Consider the following 14,310-nt stretch of genomic DNA (forward strand, 5'->3'; position numbering starts at 1 on the left):
CGTGAGAAAAGCGATCCTGTCAGCTTTTCTATTTTGTTCATTTTTTGAATCGATGAAAAGAAAATTCTCAAAACAAGCTGTAGACGTACTGACACTACTGTAAGATCAAATGGAGCAGTGCACTCCATGATCCAGCGGGGCTGGCTCAAAGTCAAACGCACCTGTACTTTCATTAGTGCTTCATCCCAAATTAGCTAGCAATGGAAGAAGACGAGGATGAAGAAGCAACTGGCCTTGTCAGTCTGTTGCGTGGAGACATCTCTTTTCAGCAATGGTCTGTTGATCATCAGCTCAGTGAAATTGTGCAAGGAGCCGATGCTGAAGAGGAGCTGGCGAGCGAGTATGACAGTGACGATGAGAAAAGTGATATAGGTCAGACAGCAATATTGTTGGATACAGAGTTTGGTTTGTGATGTTCCAATTCTCATTATAATAATTGTAGGAAAATGCAGAATGTTAAAATCAAACTCCCCCACACCACACCACACTGTCATCTTCAATTCTTTATACGTATTAAAAGCACCCTGGGTAAAACATGCTTTCTCCCTTTGCTTTGGACATAAATTACTTTTTGTAGGGACTTCAATCGAAAAACCAAATTCGCGAGTCTCGCATAAAACGCTAGTTTTTCTAAACCGGGAAGATGTGAGAAACAACGTGTGAAAATTTGAACCCAAAATTCCAAGGCAATCTAGAGTTATAGTCGATTGAAGATCGGAAAACGGGGGAGAAAATAGTCACAGAAGTAAATGCAAGTATGTATGTGAGCCGTGTGGTTTCCGTCCAGCACTGCACTATCTGGTGCATACATATGGCGATACAGGATGTGTGCATGCATGCCGTGCGCGCCTACTTGCACAAGTCACACGTTTTCACCGTCCCTGCTTCTACAGTGTGCGCGCAGTTCACTCGATTTTTTTCGTCTACCGCCAGGAAATCGCCATGGGCTGGTTTCTGTGATCATTTTCCTTCTACCACAATAAAGCACGAGCCTCAATGTTCTAGAATCCTCTTGGTTTAGGCTAATTTGAGGCCGCTGGACACGAAAATCGGGTGTTCCTCGCGGGGCCGAGTACGGATCTGGTCGAAATTAGTACTTCGAAGTGCATCCGCGCCAAGCGCGGAGACATTATTTTTGGAAGCATGACATGTGTGGAACCATTGGAAAGGTACTGACCTCAGCTACCTAAAAATAGCATCGACAAGGCCGCGGGAGAAGATACTCGGGCCTCGAACTGCATCTCGAACTGCAGCCACGAGGCGCCCATTCACTTTGTACAGGCGAGCTGTGACTGCATTTTTCGCTTTTCAGTGACCGGAACTGAACTCCCTACTTTTTGCTTGAAGACACTGCACATCCTGTTTCCAGTTATTTTTCACCTCGGATATTGTTAAAAAGGATTAATGTTTACGTCCGTCGCAGAGGTGCGTCATGCAGAAGTAGGACTGCAGTATCTCCTCCAAAGTGTCGTACAGCATATCTGCAGATAGGGATGGATCACCCCGATGTAGTTGGAGCACAGCCTCCAAGTCAATATGGAATAGACGCTCATTGAGCGCAACTGCCGTTTCATTCGGCACGGATGAGATGTTCAATGAAGCAAGGTTACTTCGATGTGGAAGCTGTTTCTGCTCAGAGACAGGAGACTGCGGGGACTGTGACATTTTAATTTTACCAACAACAATACAGTGGTCAGATTGGCCCATAGGTGCTTCAGCATGGAGGTCGTCAATGGCGTGGGGAATATCCGTTATTACAAGATCCAGCGCCGCTCCAGGGCCCGAGGCAGACTCGTGAGTGGGGAAGTTTACCAATTGCTCCAAAGAAAATATCTTAAGCAAACATCGCAATTGGTGACCTGCTGTGTCGGTAATGTCCCCCTCCCAGTCTGAACACCTAGCGTTGAAATCCCCCATCAACACTACTGCAGATGTTGTAGCTTTGACAACAGTCAGACAGCGTTGGAGAGAGTTACAAAATGTATCAATGGCGGCAGCCGTGTTCGAGGGTGGGTGGTAGAGGGATCCAATTAGCAGGGACTTCCCGGATCCAAATGTCTGTGTTCCGGTACCCTTCAGCGGAAACTCAATCTCTACAAACGTAGCTTCGAAATTTGGAGCGTGAAGGTCCGAACGATGTATAACAGAAGGAAATACACCAGACTTCACCAGAGGAGCAACTCCACCATACGCCAAAAGTTCGGACCTGTTTGTTTTGTTTTCGGTTGTAGGTCTGTCTCTTCGATAACAGTCGTATCCTGGGATAGAGAAAATTTGAGCTCCGTGCAGCCATGTCTCAGTAATAGAAACGAACAGCGGGTCCCACGTCGAGCAGAAGTCAGTTAATTCCGCGACCTTGTTCCGTATTGATCTAGCGTTAAAGCAGACAAATGGGTGACTGGTAGCCGGTAATGGCAGGGGCTGGAATGTTTTCGCTTCGGGATTTAGCAATCTACCCGGGAAGAGATCAGCATTTGCATGTGAAGTTGTGTGCGTGGTTGTCGGTGCAGGACGGAAAGGTGGAGCCAATGGGTTGAGTGTTAAACTCATTGTTTCTTGTCTGTTGAGTAGCGACGCTGGTCTACACTGCCTAAAGTGCGATCATCATCGGATTTGAATTTCCAGGGTCGGGCAGAGACGTTTGACGGCCAGAAGTCGGGTTTGCTGACTGTATCCATGTCCTTTGCGTCTATCAGCACATGTGCAAAAGCGGTGCCAAAGTATTTGGATTCTGAAATGTTGCATGATACGACCTCAACGTCCTGATCCCTGCACCAATGTACGATTCCATCTGCGTGGCAGCCAGGATTAATCCCTCCCACATATAGAGCTGCATATTTGACGGGCTGGACGCCACAGAGCTGCGACTTCCCTGGTGCAGGGGGGCGGGGTTTTTTGTAGCTGGAGGTGATAGTGCGCTTAAGTGCGGGTTCCGTACTCTTTGGGTCTTCCCCTATCTCTGCAGGGGTGCTGGCGCCAGGTGAAAGTGGGCCCTGTCTGGCGCGTTCCTGTTGAGTACGGGCACGACGTTCGCGCCTGGTTTCATGTTGTTGCCAGTCTGAATCAAGCTGGGGGTTTGGCCGCGCAGGCATGGTCTGCTGCTGATCCGGTGCACCCATGACCTTTCTGGTTGAATGTGCGTAAGGGTCCATAGTGCTGTACGGTGCAACATGTGCATTTGGCGAGCGTGTGTCTGCTGTGTGCGTACATTGTGGTTGGGTGCAGGTTGATGGGCGGGCAGTAGCTGCATACGATTGCTTTCTGGATTTCTGCAATTCACCTAATTCGCTTTTGATACAGATTACTTCGGCTTTCAATGAATTAAATGATGATACTTCCGTGGTCAGGTGAAGAATTAAGACTTGCAAAGACATCGACTTGGCACTTACTGGCGGAAGTCCAGGAGGATCCGATGCCGGCATTCCGAAGCGCGCAGACCAGTTCTGGCCTTGCAAATCCATCACAGCCATTGATACCGTGTTTTCGGCCAAGCTCTTGTAGCTGGTCATAACCAAGTAGGGCAAGATCCATATCAGCATTTAGAGCCATTACCAGGGTTGAAAGACCCCGCGGCCAGGTGCGGGTTTGGGACTACTTCCACAAAAGGATGCAGAGCTCTCAAAACTGCATCCGTACTGCATCCGTACACATGAATTATGAATGTACTGTAGTTCATCCGTGCACCTGTGTGTGATCATCATGCATGCACACGCCTTGTTTGAATTTAGTTCCTCTTTGACATGTCATCACACAGAAAAGCAGGTAGTATTGAGACAATTGGCACAAAGCGTCTCCACCATTTGGCTCATCGCAGCTGCATTCCTCCTTTCTCTTTTCCTTCTTTTCTTCTTTCCCTATTCATCCAGGTGGCAATGAAGTAGCTGTCGCACTAAGCCTTCTAGACCAAGGCCGAAAAGACAACTTGGTGAACCGTGGCGATGATAGTGATGGTGATGAAGAGTCGCAGTCAGCGATATCGAAAGCCATCGGTGCAGGCATCAGTGATCTCAAGCGGAAACGGAAACATGCCGATGAAGACGACGAGGATGGTACGTAATTTCAGTCTTACCGTGGAGGTGGATCTTAGAGGTATTCATGACCATTGCGTGGACTGCCGTGTCTTAGACTGTTCCTCTTACAACTGATTGAAAACACACCACTACAAAAGTGTGTCTACATGTGTTCTTGCATGTGTGTATGTGTGTGTGTGTGTGTGTGTGTGTGTGTGCGTGTGTGTGCGTGTGCATTATGCTAACACGTCACTGCAGATCCTGATGCAGCTGAGTTCTATGCGGCAATGGAGCTTGACAAAAAGCGTCGGCGGAAGAGACTATTTGGCCAGGTTAGTGACTGGGGATTGCATGAAATATGGACTTTCGGATGTAGGTGTGGGCGTGTGTGGTCGTGTGTGTGTGTGTGCGTGTGTGTGTGAGCTTGTGTGTGTGTGTGTGTGTGTGCACATCTGTGTGTGTGTGTGTGTGTGCAAGCTCGTGTGTGTTTGTGCACATGTGTGTGTGTGTGTGTGTGTATGTGTGTGTGTGTGTGTGTGTGTGTGTGTGTGTGTGTGTGTGTGTGTGTGTGTGTGTGTGTGTGTGTGTGTGTGTGTGTGTGTGTGAAGTCCACGTGTGTGTGTTTGTGTGTTTGAAGTGACTTTTTCTGGCCAGTGAATCCCAGAATCTGGCCAGAAACGTCACTTCAAACAGCTATGTGGTGGATACCAGGCTAAAAATAGTGGCGGTCAATTCATCAGCCTTGCAAGCTGTTGAATGGTGTAATCCCAGCACAAGTTGCTATGTCTAACATAGCTGTTCGCTATCATCACTTCCGCGATGGGCATGTCTGAGGTCTGAGGTGTGTGTGTAAAAAAAGAAAAGAATAAAAAATGGAAAAAATGAAAAATAGGGATTCACTGGCCAGAAAAAGCCACTTCAATCAGCTTTGTGGTGGATACCAGGCTAAAAAAGTAGTGGTGGTCAATTCATCAGCCTTGCAAGCTGTTGAATAGTGTAATCCCAGCACAAGTTGCTATGTCTATCATAGCTGTTCGCTATCATCGCTTCTGCGGTGGGCAGGTCTGAGGTGTGTGTGCGTGTGCGTGTGTGTGTGTGTGTGTGCGTGTGTGTGTGTGCGTGTAGTTCCTTTCTAGCTTTGCTTTTTCTATGTGATTATCTAACAGTACCGGTACATGCAGTACACTGGCTGTGAGTAGTGTAGCTGGATTGTCATCGCAACACTTCTGGCTATAGCGAGTGTTGGGAATCTTTCTTCTCACGAGTATTGGTGTTCTTGTTGTTGTTCTTCTTCTTGTGATCGTGCAGAATAAGTTAGTGCGACGGCGCACTGTACTACCTGAGCAGCTCAAGGATATGTTTGGCGAAGCTAACATGGCTCTTGCACGCTGCAACTATGATGAAGTTGTGAACAAGTGTATGACTATTATACAACAAGGTCAGCAAAGGGCAGACCATTGTTTTTTGCTAAGTTTGCGGAGTTTAAAACTGATTTGTGAGACTCTTTGTCTCTTCTGAGACTCTTTTTAGACAGCTTGTTGTCCGGAGATGGAAACATTTTATAAAATTGATGTTTTGCGCACCACACCACACAGCACCCACAATGGTCTCTCTTCTGCAAGTTGTAAAAAAATAATGCAGTTATCTATTGTCATTATCGAATATTTGTCCATGCAGATTCTTTTCAAATGGTTTGAAAATTCCTCTTTTTTTAACAGCTACAGCTACTGTCTGGAGATGGAGCAGAAGTTCTTTTTATTATCGTTTTAAATTATTATGTAGAAAGGATAACTGACACCTAGGGCGCGTTTGGTTGGTGCGGACTAGAACAGGATTCACCAGAACAGCGCGTTTGGTTGGGACTGCACCTGTTCTGGGTCGGCCAGAATATGTTCTGCTTGCTCCGGCCTCGAGGCCGGAGCAGACCGAGCAGTTTCACTTTTTCACAGTGAAACCTGGCGGGAACATCGATTTTGTTCCCAAATGATCACGTGCATACGCCTTTGGGTTGGACTCATCGTACCGTACTAAGTGACCATGGTGACCCATACACATTTTGAAGAATGCACCAAGTTTGGCACATTTTTCCACAAAAATGTGCTCTGTTTCTAGAGTACCGTTTGGTTGGCATGAGGCTGCTCCATGTGCACCAGCTGTTCGATCCTGTTCTAGATCGTACCAACCAAACGCACCCCTAGTTCCTACATATCTCCATTGGGCAAATGAACAGCCTACCAACATTGGCTCGGTATCCGAGTTTAAACTCGCCGCCTGTTGATGATCTACAGTTAGCGAATGCCCTATCCTGTCAAGGTGTTTTTTCATCAGTTAGGATCAATAAGCACCGCCAACTGATTCTAGCCTCCCTGCTTCTTTTTTTGTTACTGTGTGTGTGCATGTGTGTGTGTGTGTGTGTGTGTGTGTGTGTGTGTGTGTGTGCGTGCGCGTGTGTGTGTGTGTGTGTGCGTGTGGGTGTTGAAACAGCTCCCTTTGTTTCGGAACCTTACCAAACCCTTGCATTGGCGTTAGAGGAGAAAGGAGACAAGGAGCGTGCTTTTCAGGTAAGCTTCTATCTCGTTTCTGTCGAGTTGTGACTATGGCTAGTGTAGGCTGTGCTCTATAGATCCTGATCCCCCTCCCCTCCATCCTGTCTGTGTGTGTTTGTGCACGTTCAGTTCTCCTTCATCGCTGCCAACCTAAAACCCAATGATCCGGAGCAGTGGGTCACATTGGCTGAACAGTCTCTGGAGCGCAACGACGAGAAAATGGCACTGGAGTGCTACTCCAAAGGTGAGACGTAATTATTGTACAAATATGCCTTTTCATGCTGGCATTGGTAGGAACATAGCCTCTTGCATACGTATAGAAGACCTTGAAGAAGACCTCGTCAATCGTGAGTTTCATAGCAGGAATGTAGCAAAGTCAGGCCACTCATTGAAAGCACAAGCACTTGAGCTACACTACTAGAGAGAATTTGTTGAGCAATATTTTCACCTAGTCAGCTGGTCCGAGATGGTCAACATGTCACAGCTGACAGGACGATCATTATCAGTGTCAGTCCCAAAGCATGGTCATGTTAAAACTGGGATATTTGGGTCTTCAACTAGGGTGTGTAGATGTGGCTGTAGGCCTTTCACTCCGCTTCCAGCCACATGTTGACGCATCGCACATCTTCAGTGACGGTACAACGTCTACATGTCCTGTAGATGGCAAGAGTTGCTCGGCTCCTTATCGCAATGCCCAGGTGTGTCGCTGTGCTGGCTGTGAAATAGCAATGTGTGGTGACTGTGTGGTGACTGTACTGTCAAGTTCAGAATGAGTAGCTGTGTAGTGTGTGCTGACTGTATTGACTTGTCAAGCTCAGGATAAGTTACCGAGTCTTCTCACTCTTACAATCACACGTTCACTATCGCGGTGGCTTACTATGTCCACTGTCGCGGTGGCTAACTTTGTATTTGGCTTCTAATGGTGTAAATGTGTTACCAGGTCACAGGTATGCGCCTGGTGACTTGAACATCCTGTTTAACCGTGCTCGCCTCAATCAGAAGCTAGGCAATCTGAAGAAAGCAATGGATGATTACGAGGTCATCCTGAAGGTAAGTACAATACATGTACATGTACACATGTATTTGTGTGTGTGTGTGCGTGCGCACGCGTGCGTGCGTACTCATTGTTTTTGTGTGTGCGCATGTCTGTGTGCGCATGTATGTGTGCTTGTGTATACTTTGACCTCCTGCTCTGGGTTTTTTGTGTGCACTGTCACATGACGCAATGTTGTCTGATACAATCATGTATTAGCCGATGAGCATGTGCAGTAGATACATGCATCGGTAGTAACTAGTAACCCTTGTGGCCTTACTCTTGCCGCTCTGAACTTGGATACCTGTACTTTGACTGATACAGTGCTGACGTGCATGCCACGGTATACAGTCAACTTCGCTTATAACAACATTCGGCAGGGCATCAGAAAAGTGTCCTTATTCGCGAAGTGTCGTTATACTCGAAGTCTCATTATTATGTATTACAGTTGGAAGGGACTTTGCTCTGGGCATGGAAATGCTGTCGTTATTCGCGAATTGTCGTTATATCCGCAGTCGTTATTAGCGAAGTTGACTGTAGTACCGATGTTCACTTCCTGCTGCTCCTCTACGTTTGCTGCAGGAGCTTGATCCGGAAGAATCCGAGCAGCAATTGGCGCTGTCTTTGGAGGTAGCAAAGGTGCGTGTTAAAATCCCCCTGTATTGATTGTGAGGAATGCGCTATTTGTGTTGAGTAGCGTTGGAGTAGTAGCTGTGTGGCAGATAGAGTTATTGCTATGTGGCAGGTAGAGTTTTTGCTATGTGGCAGATAGAGTTATTGCTATGTGGCAGGTAGAGTTATTGCTATGTGTCAGATAGAGTTATTGCTATGTGGCAGATAGAGTTATTGCTATGTGGCAGATAGAGTTATTGCTGTGTGGCAGATAGAGTTATTGCTATGTGGCAGATAGAGTTATTGCTATGTGACAGATAAAGTTATTGCTATGTGGCAGACAGAGTTATTGCTGTGCGGCAGATAGAGTTATTGCTATGTGGCAGATAGAGTTATTGCTATGTGGCAGATAGAGTTATTGCTATGTGGCAGATAGAGGTATTGCTATGTGGCAGATAGAGTTATTGCTATGTGGCAGATAGAGTTATTGCTATGTGGCAGATAGAGTTATTGCTATGTGGCAGATAGAGGTATTGCTATGTGGCAGATAGAGTTATTGCTGTGCGGCAGATAGAGTTATTGCTGTGTGGCAGATAGAGTTATTGCTATGTGGCAGATAGAGTTATTGCTATGTGGCAGATAGAGTTGTTGCTATATGGCAGATAGAGTTATTGCTATGTGGCAGATAGAGTAATTGCTATGTGGCAGATAGAGTAATTGCTATGTGGCATGGCACTATTCTCTTGCAGTAGTAGACAGACTGATTCGAAAATGTTTGTCACTGTGAATGCAAAATATGTTACGTGAATAGTTTCCGTCGAGACGAAAATGCAATCACAAGCAGCGTTTTGCTTCAGGTGCATTTTTATTATGCTATGTGGCAGATAGAGTTATTGCTGTGTGGCAGATAGAGTTATTGCTATGTGGCAGATAGAGTTATTGCTATGTGGCAGATAGAGTTATTGCTATGTGGCAGATAGAGTTATTGCTATGTGGCAGATAGAGTTATTGCTATGTGGCAGATAGAGTTATTGCTATGTGGCAGATAGAGTTATTGCTGTGTGGCAGATAGAGTTATTGCTGTGTGGCAGATAGAGTTATTGCTGTGTGGCAGATAGAGTTATTGCTATGTGGCAGATAGAGTTATTGCTATGTGGCAGACAGAGTTATTGCTGTGCGGCAGATAGAGTAATTGCTATGTGGCAGATAGAGTTATTGCTATGTGGCAGATAGAGTTATTGCTATGTGGCAGATAGAGGTATTGCTATGTGGCAGATAGAGTTATTGCTGTGCGGCAGATAGAGTTATTGCTGTGCGGCAGATAGAGTTATTGCTGTGTGGCAGATAGAGTTATTGCTGTGCGGCAGATAGAGTTATTGCTGTGTGGCAGATAGAGTTATTGCTATGTGGCAGATAGAGTTATTGCTATGTGGCAGGTAGAGTTATTGCTATGTGGCAGACAGAGTTATTGCTGTGCGGCAGATAGAGTTATTGCTATGTGGCAGATAGAGTTATTGCTATGTGGCAGATAGAGTTATTGCTATGTGGCAGATAGAGGTATTGCTATGTGGCAGATAGAGTTATTGCTGTGCGGCAGATAGAGTTATTGCTGTGCGGCAGATAGAGTTATTGCTGTGTGGCAGATAGAGTTATTGCTGTGCGGCAGATAGAGTTATTGCTGTGTGGCAGATAGAGTTATTGCTATGTGGCAGATAGAGTTATTGCTATGTGGCAGATAGAGTTGTTGCTATATGGCAGATAGAGTTATTGCTATGTGGCAGATAGAGTAATTGCTATGTGGCAGATAGAGTAATTGCTATGTGGCATGGCACTATTCTCTTGCAGTAGTAGACAGACTGATTCGAAAATGTTTGTCACTGTGAATGCAAAATATGTTACGTGAATAGTTTCCGTCGAGACGAAAATGCAATCACAAGCAGCGTTTTGCTTCAGGTGCATTTTTATTATGCTATGTGGCAGATAGAGTTATTGCTGTGTGGCAGATAGAGTTATTGCTATGTGGCAGATAGAGTTATTGCTATGTGGTAGATAGAGTTATTGCTGTGTGGCAGATAGAGTTATTGCTGTGTGGCAGATAGAGTTATTGCTATGTGGCAGATAGAGTTATTGCTATGTGGCAGGTAGAGTTATTGCTATGTGGCAGACAGAGTTATTGCTGTGCGGCAGATAGAGTTATTGCTATGTGGCAGATAGAGTTATTGCTATGTGGCAGGTAGAGTTATTGCTATGTGGCAGATAGAGTTATTGCTGTGCGGCAGATAGAGTAATTGCTATGTGGCAGATAGAGTTATTGCTGTGTGGCAGATAGAGTTATTGCTGTGTGGCAGATAGAGTTATTGCTATGTGGCAGATAGAGTTATTGCTATGTGGCAGATAGAGTTGTTGCTATGTGGCAGATAGAGTTGTTGCTATATGGCAGATAGAGTTATTGCTATGTGGCAGATAGAGTAATTGCTATGTGGCAGATAGAGTAATTGCTATGTGGCATGGCACTATTCTCTTGCAGTAGTAGACAGACTGATTCGAAAATGTTTGTCACTGTGAATGCAAAATATTTTACGTGAATAGTTTCCGTCGAGACGAAAATGCAATCACAAGCAGCGTTTTGCTTCAGGTGCATTTTTATTTCTTGTACTTTCGCATGCTAGCTTGCTGTATGGAATTACGTATCAGTGTAATTCATACAGATGGGGTCATTCTCTCTGTATGAATATTTTGTGCATGTGAATATTTCCGACATGCATACAATGCAATCGTGTGCTTTTGTTCAACTTCTCGTGATCGTGTTGGACATGGTGCTCTGCTTTCCTGTCGCCCTGCACAGCTGTGCCACGAGCAGAAAGACATTGACCGCGGTATTGCTGCGCTGCAAAATGCTTTCCAGTTGGCCCCCGCCATGATTGATGCCAACGGTATGTGTTGCTGGTTCAGGTTACTATCGTGAAGTGGTTCTTGTGGGGGAGCTGCGTGTTCTTTGTGTTAAAGTGTGTTTGTATTCTTTGTGTGGTTGTGTTTTGCTTTCTCGCTGACTGCATTGTGGTATTTTGTGTAGACATGTGAGCATCATTGGGTGGAAATGACACGTACATGTATTCGTATTCTGCTTGCTATACTCTGCATGTTAGAGGAAGACATTTATACTTACCTGGTTCTGCTCGTGCTGCTGCCACTGCTGCTGCTGCTGCGTCGTTGTCGTTGTTGTTGTTTGTATTTTCGTTGTTGTTGTGCATACTAGCTGTCAATCTGCTGGCGGAGCTGTACATGGCCAAAGATGACTTCTCATCTTCATTACAAGTGAGTATGACTGTGATAGCGGTGCAAGTGTGATGCAAGTGTGATGCAAGTGTGATGCAGGTGTGATGCAGGTGTGATGCAAGTGTGATGCAGGTAACCTTGGTAATCGCTCCTTTTCTGCAGCGGCAGCAGGAAATACTCCCGATGCTAATGCTGGTGCTGATCCTGGTGAGCCCTGCACGTGCTGTCATTGCCACTACATGTACCGATGTTGTGCATAATTCTTCTCAGTGCTGGGACTGAGAAAGTACAGTCAACTTCGCTTATAACGACACTCGGCGGGGCATCAGAAAAGTGTCCTTATTCGCGAAGTGTCGTTATACCCGAAGTCTCATTACATGTATACAGGTAGTATGGACTTTGCTCTGGGCATGGAAATTCTGTCGTTATTCGCGAATTGTCGTTATATCCGCAGTCGTTATAAGCGAAGTTGACTGTAGTACATTTACATGCACGCCTGACCTCCATTGTATAGTAAGCTAAGCCAAAACAAGAGTACATGAATCCAGGCTTGTGCAACTCCAACGGGTTGCTGTCATTGCTGTGCCGGCAAAATTCCGTGACTACATCATTGTAGTGATGTAATGCGCACACGCGAAATTCAAGCAAGCCTCCTGCTGCACAACTGCAGCTCAGCTGTATGCACTACGCCACTTTCCGCCGCATATCTGCACCAGCTATGATGTAATAATCCAGGAATTTCGCCGTGGCAGGCACCCGTGCAGAAATGTGACGAATTCAAATGTCAGAATCTACACACTCTTCGTTAGGGCTGCAACGGGTAGGGGTTTGGTCGGGTAACGGGTTCGGGTATTTTTATCTGGGTAGCACCGGTACCCTATCAGGTATTTTTTGACACAGCATGTACTGTGAGTGTGCACTTGCGCGACATAGAGAGTGTACAGTACGCACGTAGCCGTATTGTTTACACACACCGTTGCAAAACCACCGTACTCCAACTACCCGATCGGGTTCTCAGGAGCGAATTGCTACCCTACTACCCGATCAAATTACGGGTAGCGCGGGTACCCTACTACTCGTTGACACCCCTACTCTTCGTCACACCTGTGACTGTGTTGTTATTGGCTGATGACTATGACTATGACTATGACTATGACTGCTCATCTCCGACATCATTGATTTCAGATTATCTGCAACAGCTGTGGCATAACTGATCCACTGGCAAGCGGCGAGGAGGAAAAAGTTGAGACATCGGCACATGACACAACAGCAGGTGAGCTACGCTCTTCTCCTCTGATTGCCTCCCTTCGTCTCACTGTGCTCAATGCTCGTATAGGTCTGCTTTTTGTCCGTGCATGCACGCACACATACACACACACACACACACACCTCTCTTTATTGTTCCGTCCACTTTTAACTGATCCTTGCTTTTCTAATGGCCATGTTGGTATCAGCTTGCATCAGTAGTAAACTGTGCCTTTACTCCTTCTGCTGTTGATGTCTCTGTGGATTAGGTTCACGTGCTCCACAGCAAGTTTGGCAGCTGCCACCAAGTTTGCCGATTGATTTGCGAGCGAAGATCATCGTCTCACTCATCCACCTTGCCAGGACTCGGGAGGCAGTGGTTAGTGCTACTGCTGCTGTTGCTTCAACCATTGTGGGTGTGGGTGTGTGTGTGGGTGTGGGTGTGTTTGTGCGTGTTCATGGTATTCCTGAAATCCTTGGTTTTCGAATCAGCAGTGCTTTCCTGCCTGCAATGGTTTTAGTTTGTGCCATGACCCTCCGGCCGAGTGTGCACGTTCAAGTATAGAAGAGTCATGATAATGGCCACGAGGTGCCTGGCAATGGTCGCTCATGGGGTTGTGAATTTGTATTTGCCACCAGCCCGTCTCTCTAGTAAGAATACACAGCTGGCTGTCCAGAGATTCAGCAGTAAAATTGATTTGACTGGTTGCCATGTGTTTCACTCTTCATTACTGCTGTAGTATTCCGTATTGGGTGTCATGTGTATGCACGTGTGTATGCACCTGTGTGTATGCATAATTATGTATGTGTGCGTGTGTACGTGTGGCTATGTGCAGGCTGTTGCTTCTCCTGTCCTGGAAGAGAATGCCGAACACTTTGGCGACGTATTCCTTGACGTTGCCGAGGCGTTTGTAGCATGTGGTGAGTTTGCGAAAAGGCCGCTATCTTTCCTGTTGTGTCCTTCCCGTCATGTTGCCACCTACACATAGTATTAGCGTATGATACATTACATCATACAATACATGCATTACATCATACAATACATGCATTACATCATACAATACATACATTACATCATACAATACATGTAATTGACTAGTATGCAATGGTGCCAAGTGAAACCCTACTCCAGTACACCTGGCATCCTACAGTTCAATGCGAGTGTTGTCTTGTTTGTCTTCTTGCAGGTCACCATGCTGAAGCACTGCCATATTTGGCGGCGCTAGTGTCAACTCAGCGCTACAATATGGTATGTGCTATGTAGGCTACATGAAGATCTCCTGGTCACAGTAGAAAGTATTATGCAGGTTCTGGGCCAGAGGTGCCCTGCCCCCAAAATGGGTACAATGTGCAAAATGTCACGGGTGGGACTTGAACCCACAAGGTAGTGTATACCATGATACCCCGTCTGGTTACCCGCTTAGGCTGTCATCACACCATGGTACAAAGCGCTGCGTCTACGTCCACGTAAGGAGTTTTTAGTCGGTTGTCACGATGATCCGTATCCGGGGTGAAACGGGAGCAGAGGAACGGGAGACGTAGACGTGGTATGGAGAGGGGGGTATACGACTTTTTGTATTAACGTGCG

At 46.1% G+C, this 14,310-nt stretch overlaps 1 protein-coding gene and 1 long non-coding RNA gene across 3 annotated transcripts in view; one reads left to right on the top strand and one right to left on the bottom strand.

The window, feature by feature from the left end:
* Window positions 1-14,310, bottom strand: part of LOC135805169 (uncharacterized) — a 141,516-nt gene that overhangs the window by 107,655 nt on the left and 19,551 nt on the right. The window lies entirely within an intron of this gene.
* Window positions 61-14,310, top strand: part of LOC135805165 (general transcription factor 3C polypeptide 3-like) — a 33,220-nt gene continuing 18,970 nt past the window's right edge. Inside the window, exons 1-14 of one of the 2 annotated variants that reach the window (XM_065319168.1) lie at window positions 61-372; window positions 3,867-4,049; window positions 4,269-4,342; window positions 5,319-5,448; window positions 6,495-6,571; window positions 6,686-6,800; window positions 7,497-7,606; window positions 8,172-8,228; window positions 11,047-11,134; window positions 11,458-11,516; window positions 12,663-12,750; window positions 12,992-13,101; window positions 13,559-13,643; window positions 13,910-13,971. In XM_065319168.1, coding sequence (XP_065175240.1) covers window positions 201-372; window positions 3,867-4,049; window positions 4,269-4,342; window positions 5,319-5,448; window positions 6,495-6,571; window positions 6,686-6,800; window positions 7,497-7,606; window positions 8,172-8,228; window positions 11,047-11,134; window positions 11,458-11,516; window positions 12,663-12,750; window positions 12,992-13,101; window positions 13,559-13,643; window positions 13,910-13,971 — 1,410 coding nt within the window. In that variant the 5' untranslated portion in view covers window positions 61-200. The remainder of the gene's footprint in view (window positions 373-3,866; window positions 4,050-4,268; window positions 4,343-5,318; window positions 5,449-6,494; window positions 6,572-6,685; window positions 6,801-7,496; window positions 7,607-8,171; window positions 8,229-11,046; window positions 11,135-11,457; window positions 11,517-12,662; window positions 12,751-12,991; window positions 13,102-13,558; window positions 13,644-13,909; window positions 13,972-14,310) is intronic. The other variant, XM_065319167.1, reaches the window with a different exon arrangement.

This window comes from Sycon ciliatum, chromosome 1, assembly GCF_964019385.1.
Source record: "Sycon ciliatum chromosome 1, ocSycCili1.1, whole genome shotgun sequence".
NCBI classification, from domain to species: Eukaryota; Metazoa; Porifera; class Calcarea; order Leucosolenida; family Sycettidae; genus Sycon; species Sycon ciliatum.